This window comes from Echiichthys vipera (assembly GCF_963691815.1).
Source record: "Echiichthys vipera genome assembly, chromosome: 15".
In the NCBI taxonomy this organism is placed as follows: Eukaryota; Metazoa; Chordata; class Actinopteri; order Perciformes; family Trachinidae; genus Echiichthys; species Echiichthys vipera.
Genome location: NC_139840.1, coordinates 23205633 through 23216911, shown reverse-complemented (window position 1 = coordinate 23216911; position 11279 = coordinate 23205633). Strand labels below are relative to the sequence as shown.

Genomic DNA, 11279 nt, shown 5'->3' with positions numbered 1-11279 from the left:
TCAGGACACTTTACAGACTAGGTATAGACCACACTCTAGGACTTATTTATGATTGAATGTAAGTCACAGGTGTGTGTATTCAAATAAAACAGTGTATAACTGTGATATTTTAATTACAAACTTTTTCAAAAGCACAACCCATATAACATTTTTACAAATGAATTTGTGATTTCTGTAAAAATTACGATTCCCTGGTATTTTTTGTTTTTCTATGTGTTTCATGGTTACCATGCTGTTTGATTGGTGTCACTGTTGCTGAGTAAATAAAAGGAAAAAATCTAAATGAAAAAAGTCAATCAGCTGTCAATCATGACGTTTCACCACATTTTTAAAGCATCAAATAACTAATAAAAACCAAGCGCGCAAGAAAAAAGAACTCTTGAACAAACATCTGTTTGATAAAAACTACCTACATCAGCAAAAAAAGATCTTTGGGAAAGATTTATTTGAGTTTCTAGTTTGGCCCATGTCCCATTACCCTACATGGAGGGGGCGGGACTTATGACCTATACTGCAGCCAGCCACCAGGGGGCCATCAAGAAGCTTTGGCAAGTGTTGTAAAGTTGATTATTACTATGCATAAGATCATCAAGACATCCAGATTTTATTTTTGAGCTTTAACTGATGTTAAGTAAATTGCTTTTTTTAGATGTTCAAATCAGGCAGTCGGTCCTGAGGTGCCTTGGCCCGTAAGAAGGTAAAAAGAAAAAGCAGAATAACCTATGAAAATAAGCCATAATTGCACACGCCTGACCCAAGGTAAAGTGATATGTCGCCTCATCACTGTCGTTTCGAGCCCCCTTGAACTCACACACAGGTGACATAAATTAAGGCCATGAGGGTTTAGTGTTCAGGGTGGAGATTATGGACTAAAATTGCAGCCTCTGAAAGCTGACAATTTTCTATCACAGCTAGGCTTCCTACATTATACTTAAATAACGCAGTGTGTTGGCTATTCAATGGTGCTGCAGGGACTAGCCTTTATCCACAGTTCTGAGTGAGGGTATAATTTAGTCCCTTTTTAGCCCATTTGTGCAAAATCCCTCCTTTAACCCCAGGTTGTTTCAGGGGTTAACAGCCTTCTACAAAGTGTTAATGCTTTTAACCGCATTTGACTCATTATAGCATATCTCCCCGGGCAGCTGCAGTCACTCTGTCAGTTTCTGCTTCTATTGATGGTGCCATTCCCATCACTTCATTAACTAAGAGCAGCATCACAGAAGAGACCTGCTCATTTCCATTTATCGAAATCCCATTTCTTCCATCTGCCAGCTAGTCACCTGTGAAACTAGTTTTTAACCACGATTTGAAAGTGCACTGGCTTCAGATGTCTACCCCATCCCCTTTATTAGTGTGTATTCCCAACCATAAAAACCGCTGGAGGGGCACACACTGCCAGCGCAGATCGTTACATTGTAGAACACCATGGCAGGGTGGCACACAACATTGCGCATTGAGAAGCTAAGTGTGTCGGGGAGGAATTAAAGAATAAATTTCCCCTTCCAATTAAAAGAAGTATTTGTGCAACGTGAGCGAAGGAAGGGAACATTATCAATGAAGGGAAGAAAACACACTGTTTCAACTCAGGAGGCACAATTACTGAGGCTGGTGGTATGCAATTAAATAGTGCTATTTAGACAGTGCTTCTCCCCGCTAATAAACTCGGAACATATAGAGGAGACAAAACAGGCTTTGGACATACCCCCCAATCCCAACAGCTGGGGGAACAGATGACTAAAATGTAAACACAAAACAGTGGCAAAAGGACTACATCAAAGGAAGATGAGGAGACAAGACTATGCGTTTACAGAAAGGGTGCTTTCTGTGGATTACAATCTTGAAAGCTTAAGGTAAAATAACAAACACAAGGCTCTTGAAAAAGTACATCACAGGTTTTATTGAGAAAGAAGATGTAGTTTCCCAGGGTATGATCCAAATTAAATGTTATGTAGGACAAGAATCTCACTACTCCTACACTGTATTAAAGCATGTTTGAGTCATCGGCCCTCTCTGCAGCCCTTCGAATCATACTTCGTGAGTGAGTGTAGCTCTCCGACGTTGTTAAAAAAAGTACAATATGAAGCTTTAAGCTAGCAACAAGTCAAAATGGGTAACAGAAGCAATGCGAGTGGAAATCAATCAGCAGATGAGTCCTTTTTATTCATGTGTCAACCCTACTGATACATCTTAAACATAAGATACTAGAATAAACTGTGCCCTTGATTTTAGGACTACGCCTTTTCCTTGTACTGCTGGTGCAGTACGAGCACGTCTTCCTGGGAGACCCTGGTCCATCCCTCGCTGTGGACGTGGTACAGGTTGACCTGCCCTCCACTGTAGGCGTCACGGTATGTGGCCTGGTAGATGGCGCGGCGGCCAAGCTCGCAGGCCTCCTCCACGCTCAGGTCCTGTCGCAGGCCACTGTCAATCACACCATAGGCGTACATGGAACCTGAGCCCACTGCAAACAGGTCGCCACACACCCGGTTCCCCTCTGAATCGACATAGTACAGCCCTGAGGAGGAAGGACAAAAGGCAGGTCAAGAGAGTGGGATGGCAAAGGGAGGTAAAAAAAAAAAAAAGGAACTGTGTAAATGGAGTAATGTTCGATGCTAAAGCTTCCTTTGTGGCATTGAGCTTTGTCAAGAAATCTGAGACCGTGTACATCTAATTCCGCCGCTCTCACATAAACAAACACACACAACCTTGTAAGCGCACACATGCCGTTTCCTCAAGAGAAAGAATATGAACAGCTGCAACCTCTCCAAGTGAAGTAAAGCTGGCAGATATGAACAGCTGCATCCTCTTCAAGTAAAACGAAGCCGGCCACGGAACCTGCTGACAAGGCACGGGCCACATCGCTGTCTGCCCAGGGGCCCTGCTCTAGGCCTTATTGATCCCTGCAAACACGCCAAAAATTAACTATCGACCAGAAACCTGAGCGTCGCAGGTAACTGCACCTCAAACATAAGAGGGAGGACAAAAGAAAAACAGCATGCTCGCACCCTGTGTGCATTAGATGAGTACAGCACATTCATACCTTTCCACACATACACACACTTACTTCTACACAGAAATTTTCTGCACCTCCACACGTACGCACACTTCAAAGAAACATGGAGGCGTGCTCCCATCCCACACCAACCCTGACAAACATGCAATCCAACATGCAATGCAGCCCTGCGCTGCTCTGATGGACCTGTGAGGGACAGCTTGCTCCACACTGCGCTCTGAACATATACGAGACATTTTGTTCTGCGCTGTGACACATTCACTAGGCCTGATCCCAGAGTGACGTGGAACGGGGGTGACTAGCACCAGCCTGTGTGCTCGCCCACAGCCGGCCTGCAGATGGTAAAAAGACAGCCTGCGAAAAGGCATGTTTTTCATAGCACCTCACAAAGAGGAACCTGTGAAAAATGATACTCGAAGAGCAAAACGCAGGGACACATGAATATAAAATTGCCTAATACCCGCTACCATCGCTCATCTCTCACATTAAAAATCACTTCAAAATGCCCTCATTGCACATCCTCGCTTGCAGAGTTCCTCAGCTAAACTAGTGACAAGTCTATTAGGGGTAGAGAGCACTTGCTTTTCTGAAAAAAAATGTGGGGGGAGCTTACCATTGCTTTCAACTGGCAAATTGCAGCTTCCTCAGGCTGTCGTTAGTTTGCAACGGTAATCATCCAGTGCCTGTCTATGCACGGGGGTAATTTGCCATTCTGAGACCTGTCTGTTCCCTCTTGAAAACTGTAAGGGACTCGTTAAAAACATAATAGGCAGGGAGAGAGAGAGAGTTGTAAAGGCGGCCTCTTGTGTTGAGTAGCACAGTTGACGGAGGTGGATGAGGACTCTTTAGGAGGTCCAAGTATAGAAGCACAGCAGCATCAAAAAACACTTCCCACATCCATTCCATCACACCTGGATCTTTGTAGAGCCTGATGCGATACCACTTAACGGTCTCCGCAACTCAAACACTGATGCAGAAAAGCACAAAGGCGGTGATGAATGCTCCGAAAACAATGAGTGGGGGTTCATGAGTCCCACTAAAAGCGGAAGCATGTTGCCTGGATAGTGGAGCATTGCAGCAGTGGTGGCCAAGAGAGACTCCTTCCACTCCGTCAATCCACTGACAGGTGCTTAAGGAGCCTTTTAAACAGTGGCCGGTACAGCGGGCTGGACTGACAGCTTTTAGAGGTAGGTGAGGAGCACAGTGCGATGGATGGGTGGCTAGTATCAAATAGGTCTGTGTCTGTCCATCATATGTCCTTCCCACTACAATTCACCACTGGCTCAGGAGTAAAAAGAGAGAGCAGCAGTTTAACAGTGGCGAAACGTACTATTATATCACTCTCTTGGGAGTGGCTGTAAAGCTGACTGCCATATGGGTCTTCTCTGATGAGGTCTCATACACTGATCAGCTTTTTTGTCATTGGGGCTGCATCCCATTTAATCACATATCACCTTATTGCAAACCATTCATGTCCATGTAGGGAGAAGTAGTGCGGGTGATGTATAGCCGGTCTGTCGAAAGCAAAGCCTCTACTGAGTTATCAAGCATTAACTATACACTGATTACAAGTGTCATAACATTTGAGGTTATTACATAAAGTCGGATTTGACAAGCTCCTCAACATCGCTTTTATTCGATTTATTTTCCATGCAGCTTAAGACGCTCCATCAGGGAAATAAGTGCTCTTGACATGATTGTAGCCAGCTAATGAGCTTCCCGCCTAATCACGATTGATTTAATCTACATGACATTTACCTCTTCATTCAATCATTAGTATTGTGGAGGCCATGGCAATGCTCCCACACCTATTGAACTTATACAGGGATCATTATTCCCCCAATTGATTGTCCAGGATTTAACACGTGTCATTTACGTTTGTTGGCATACAGGTGGACCATTATTGTTCACACAGCCATCTGTGCTTGCCAGACAAAGCCGGCATCGATCTCAGCGGGATGTACGGCCATTATGCATGCGACCCAATTGTCCGGGGCTGGAACCCACCGTTCATCATCCCACTGGTTCTCCCTGGCCCGCAGTCTCAGCCTCATTGATTTCCCATTACTGTGTCAGTGTGGCGGCCTCTTTAAGCACAACTTCTGTGATGTACGGCCCCACACACTGCGAGCATCGGAAAGCCAGCTTAAAGTCCAAAGAGGGGCAGAGCATGAGAGAGGCTGCAGTGCCATCTAGTGAATGACTCCGGGAACTACAGATGTGTTTTCACTTCGACGAAACTTAACCACCTGAACTTACAGTTCTATACACAAAGCATCATTAAGTTCTATGGCTGACAAGAAAAACTAAAGAACTTTTATTACATTTATATTAATTACATGTTTATAGTCTATTGCTTCATATAAGGAAAGTCAGTTTGGGAAGTAATGAATGCCATCATATAATTTCCTTGGAACTAAAGCATATGGCTGGTTTGTCACCTCTAAAACCACTGAATTTAAACAAAATTCATTAGTGGAAATATCATGCTTAGAGTGGGCAATCGATGTGTGCTTCAGTAAGTTTGAGTGTGTTTATCAAACCTGAATTACATTGAATTTTCAAAGAAAGTTGCAGGGTTCATTAAAGCTTGCTTGGAGTAAAATACATATCTGGTAAACTTTTAACAACAATAAATAAATAAATAGACAACCATGCAGAAGTTTAAAATAAAAAACAACTGACAATTGAAAATTCCTTGGAGTAAAATAGCAGACTGTTGAAATTATAAGTACATACTGCTTTGTTTCCAAAATCTACTCAAACTAATAAGATTAATTTAGTAGATTAACTGATTTGTCAGATATAAACTTTATCTGCAACTGTTTTGATAACAGGTCAGTAATTTATATTTTGATTTAAAAAAACATTTGATTGGATGTTCTGTTTTATATTATTTTAGAAATTTAGAAATAAATCATATCCTAACAAAAAGTGTGACAGGAATTACAATTAACATGCTTTGGGTTGTAAAACACGGGACAAAACACTTCCCTTTATCCTGTGATACAAGTGGGACTGAAATCTATAATTATGACTCTGATACTCAAAGCACAGGACAAATCGGCCTTGTGCTCTGTAAACGTCATGCCAGCTTGGCTTTTTTGCATCTGTATTTAAACTCTACAGAACCTGACCTTGGGGGCACTGTACGAGACAGGAGTCATTTGTGCAGGCGTTTTGAAGAGGGCTTTCCTTGCAAGGAAATGATTTGGAACTAACTCACATGGACCCTTATTGACTAATTTTCCCACAACAGTCTGTACATAGGTAAATCATTGAAATTGCTCTTTACCTCAACAATAAACTACAATGATTAACTTTGCTCGCAGATATAGTTTTTTTTCTAGTAGAACTCTAATTTTGGATCAAGCCTGACATTGGCCATATGTGCATGTTATATACAGCTGTTGTATTTACCTGGGCCTCTCTTGTCCCAGCCACACACCATGGTTCCCATGCTGAGTCCCATGCCCTTGTACTGGTACACCATGTTAGCGAGCAGCTTGGAGGCTGCTGCCACAGAGATGCGCTCCTTGTTGCGAAGCTCGTAGATGCGGCACTGGCGAGCCAGCAGGCGCTCCCAGAAGCTACAGTCTGCAGCTCCTCCAGCCATGGTGCCCAGCAGGTAGGGGTTGATCTCAATCACCTTTTTCACTGTCTGCGAGGCGATGTAGGAGCCCGCTGTGGCTCGAGAGTCCACTGCTACAATTACACCATGCTGGAACTGAGAGAGGCAACAGCAGGTAGCAACATGTTAATGAAGCACATTACAGCAGGAGGGGAACACACACAAGGAACAGGCACTGGTGGATCAGTATTTATTAGGGATCGATCAATATGAATTTTTTGTACTGATTTTTTCCTCCCCCATCAACCTGCCGATGTTCTTGAGCCGTTATTTGGAGCAGATACTCCTTTTGCTCCCTTAATTTACATCATAAAAATTACACAATGATGATAACAAATGTTACGAGTCGAAAGGATAAACTTCCTTTGGGTAGTACAATGCTGAAATGTTTTACAAATGTTTGTCTAATAAAATTTGTGAAAATATGCAAATAAATCTCCCCCAAAAAATGTTAAGAGTCTCGATTTTATTAAAAAAAGGAACGTTTATTGAACTTAATTAAGGCGTATCCAGCAACATGGAGCTGCCTGTGTACGCATGTCTGTAAATAATGTAGAGATTAAACTATTGGCGAGCGCAGCAGCCCGCATCAGCTGATACTGATACACCTAAAAAACGTAAATATCGGCCGGTAGATGCCTCAGTCTATCACTAGTATGTAAAGTTTCATTACCTAATTTAGCTACCCCTTACTTCTGTCTAGACAAAGCAGAAATGTGCTTCCGCTCTACAACTGTCAGAGAGGTACAATATATGGTTTGGCTTTGCTACAAAGCTGCTGGATAAGAGGGAAGACCTTTGCTCTTCCCTCCAAAATCCTCTATCACTTAAGTGACTGTCGCAAGAGCTGTGTAGTACTAAAGTGAAGACAACAGATTTTGCCAGTTAGAGGGGGGGGATCAGCCCCCTTCCACACAGGGATTAAGTAAGCGTCATTATATCTTTTTCTTTTTATCAACAAACCCCTGAAGAGACCAAATCCAACTGCATGGATGTGGTTTAGTATTTACAGTGCTCTGCTTGTTTGACAGAGTGAGAGGAAAAAGCTGTCTGTTTTTTAATGTAATGGGAGTTTGCCACAAAAAGTAATAATAATTATTATTATTATTAATTAATAATGAATATAAGCCTTCTTAATTTGCGATTTATTTAACTCTCGGCATCTTTTAGGCCAATGATCCCTTAGCTGAAAGAGAGTCGATGCAGGAACTACCTACTACAAATATTGTATTAAAATCAGTTGCGTATTAAACTGGGCTTAACAGCTAGGGCGGCCTAAAGCCTATACACACAGCTTTTAATGGTGCATAATACTAAAGTATCAAATTAATCATTATTAACATTTATATATTTATATATCATATGGTAATGTTAAACATACATTTGGAGGGCAGTTTGAATCCTTCAGCTCAATTGAATATGTGCATGACTACCTTACCTATATAAGCCAGTAAGCCTCTCATCAAGGTTGATGCACTAACTAAACCAGACAAAAGCCATGTGTGGATGCTGTTTACAGAACTGTCATTTGTTTCCCATTCATTCAGCTGCAAACAAAGGCAAATAGATGAAACCTACACCTAGACAGTAAGTACTGTAATGGCCGTCAAACCCAAACAGAGAGGACCAGTTAACGTTTACTGACTTACCTTTGAAGCCCAAATATCTGATACGTATAGTCATAAAACAAACGTTAACATTATGTGAACATCTGCAATGATAAAGCGGTTTGTAGCCATGCTAGCATGCTAACGTTCGAGAAATAGCTACGGATGCCCTTAAGCATTAATTTATGTTCTGAATAGTTTATCAAACATCTATTTTGACAACTATACAGTTAATTAGAGTTTTACGACACAAGTTACCGTCAAAAAAACACGAATTAACTTACTTTAAATGCCAAAGTGGTGGTTCCGTGCAGGAACTCTATTTTCCTCTCGACGCCGTCCTCGTCTCCGGCACACAGCGGGTTTCTAACTGAAAAACTGAGGCCGTCTCCCGGCGTCGCGTCGAAGCCCACACCGCTCTGTGCGGGTCCACAACCGAAACCAAAAGGTTGACAATTATCAAGTGAAAAATCCGCACAATCACCGCTCAACACACTAGCGAGAGCCATCTTTGTAAGTGTCTGATGAACAAGCAACTTCCGCCGGGTAAATGTGCGAAAGTTTAGTGAGTCATGCTGGACACAATTACACAGCGCCCCCTGTGTTTGTGGCGGACTGAGGAATTACGGCTGTAAAGTACAGACAGTGGTGGAAGAAGTGCTCTGACAGTAAAAATAGAGATACCAGACTGTAGAAATTTTTTGTTACAAGTAAAAGCCCTGCATTCAAAATGTTGCTTAAAGGTTGAATATGTAGAATCTTTATTAAAAGCTATATTTGTTTAAAAATAACACACCCACAGGGCGTTTTGAGGGGCACAGAAAGTATTGCTTTTCCATAAAAAGTATATTTAGTCTAGTTTAATATTTTGCTTTTTTTTTTTTACGGGTTTGACAATGGCTTTCTTTCACGTTCTGTTTACATTGTACCAGCCAGGGTTGTATGTTGTTGGGGCAGCTACTGTGGACTGGCACTGGGTGAAATGGAGTTTGCCAATCCTGCAGCTGCTAATTTGTCCCAGCAGCTGAGTGACTGGAGACGGGCAAAAACCATAGACTGTATAAAAAATGGACGTAACATGGCCGTCGGGATCCATTCTCTCAACTTGATCCAATTGTACTTGCCTACAGGAGTCGCCATCTTGTCAGACTTTGACTCCGCCTCATGTCCTCTTACCAAAAAAGGGCATGTATGTGACGTTGGGGGGAGGGACATACGTCCATCTGGCTGACGTATACCTTTGCAGAGAAGTGAGGGTCAGCAGCTAGAGGCTAGAGGAAGTCACTGTGGTTAGGGCTTGGCAAAAACGAGAGTCAATATAGGCCAAACATTTACTTGATGGCCTGAGATAAAGGAGTTAAATGTTCAAAGTATTAGCATCAAAATGTACTTAAAGTACAAATAGTAAGAGTACACATTATTCAGAATGGACCAATTCAGAATATTATATTATTAGATTATAATTATTGATAGATTAATGTAAATACCACTTAAATGTTGCAGCAGGTATAGGTTGGGCTAATTGAATTTACGTTATATACTGCTGTGTAGCTAAATCTATAACAATAGGCTATATGTTATTTCATTTGTTGATAAGATTTTGTATTGATTTTTGAATCTGTAAAATAACTGGTAAATAATGTAACCAAATAAATGCACTGGAGTAAAATGCACAATATCTCCTCTGAAATTGTAGTGAAATAGAAACATAAAATTTAATTATTAAGTACAAGTACCTCAAAATTGTACTAGTACTTGAGTTAATATTCTCTTTCCACCATACAGATAGCGTAAATATAAAACGACTGTTGCTGTAACAAACAAACAAACACCTAGCTAAACAGAAATTATATATTTTTAAGGCATTAATAAGTTTGGTGAGGCGTACATGAATGGAGTAAATATCAATGGAAATCAGTTGCTAGGCAACAGCCCGGGTCCTTGTTAACTTCCGGTCAGCCTTTGTCATTCACATAAACTGCAACAGGAAATGAACTGGGACGCATCTAGACTGTTTAGGCTAAGTTTACAACTGTGAAATGGTATATGGCTGAAAAATGCCTAAGCCATCAATGTTCTATTTCTTTTTGCTTCAGCCCGAAGCATCTAATTGAGTCACTCTTTTCCTTTCCTGCACTTTCTTCGCTCTCCTCTCCATGTCTCTATAATATTCCTCTTTCAGGTTCTCTCTCTTTCTTTGGCTCCATCCCTGGGCAGTGATGTGGAAGAGGTCCACATTATTCCCTGAGTAGGCGTCCCTGTGAGTGGCCCTGAACACTGCTTCTCTTGCCAAGGAGATGGCCTCTTCTTTACTCAGGCTCCACTTTAACCCTTCATCCAGGACTCCGTAAGCATAAGGAGAGCCTGAGCCCACAGAAAAGATGTCCCCCTGCAGTCGGGCGCCATCACTGCACACATATATCAGCTTTGGGCCGCTGTTAGGGGATGCAGAATGTGCCATCACAGTAACATCCTGTCTAACTACAGCTGGGGAGATATCATCAGTAATGAAGGATGAGTCTTCTGACCTCTTTGCACAGTCGGTGTTACCTGCTTCCTTATCCCAGCCACACAGTGTAAGAGCCACACACACATCAGTCCCTTTAAAGGGATGCAGCATAAACGAGAGGAGCTTAGCAGTTCCGCGTATGGAAAGGCAGCGCCTGTGCCGCAGTTGATAGAGTCTTATCTCTCTGGCCAGAATTCGCTCCCACAGCATGCAGTCTGCACCGCTACCTGAGGAGGTGACCACCAGATGGGAGTGAATAGGGGTAATCTTGTGAACAGCTGGACAGGCAACAAGTCCTCCAGCGCTGGCACGTGTGTCTGCAGCTGCTATGACCCCACCTTGGAAGATGAAACTCAAGGTCGTTGTTCCATGAGACAGAGAAAAAGGCCTACGGACCGTCCCGGAGTGGTTGGCTGGGGGGAAAGGGAATGATGGTCTGTGGTTGAAAGAGGCAGAGTTTGGCAAAGTTGGTATGAAGAATTGCAGTGGGATCCCGCTCCGAGATTTCTTTGGTGTCAT

General features: G+C 42.4%; 2 protein-coding genes across 2 annotated transcripts; both read right to left on the bottom strand.

Annotated features, from left to right (window-relative positions):
- Window positions 1-1877: 1877 nt before the first annotated feature.
- Window positions 1878-8769, bottom strand: psmb5 (proteasome 20S subunit beta 5). Its single transcript, XM_083928409.1, has 3 exons — window positions 8536-8769; window positions 6434-6740; window positions 1878-2515 (listed from the first exon to the last, which is right to left on the bottom strand). Exons 1-3 carry the CDS (start codon window positions 8758-8760, stop codon window positions 2232-2234), a joined length of 816 nt encoding a protein of 271 aa, XP_083784535.1. The 5' UTR covers window positions 8761-8769; the 3' UTR covers window positions 1878-2231.
- A 1574-nt stretch (window positions 8770-10343) lies between these two features.
- psmb11a (proteasome 20S subunit beta 11a) lies at window positions 10344-11279 on the bottom strand (the record flags this gene model as incomplete). The annotated part of the gene is made up of 1 exon (XM_083929073.1): window positions 10344-11279. The coding sequence occupies one exon, from the start codon at window positions 11277-11279 to the stop codon at window positions 10344-10346; it is 936 nt and encodes a 311-aa protein (XP_083785199.1).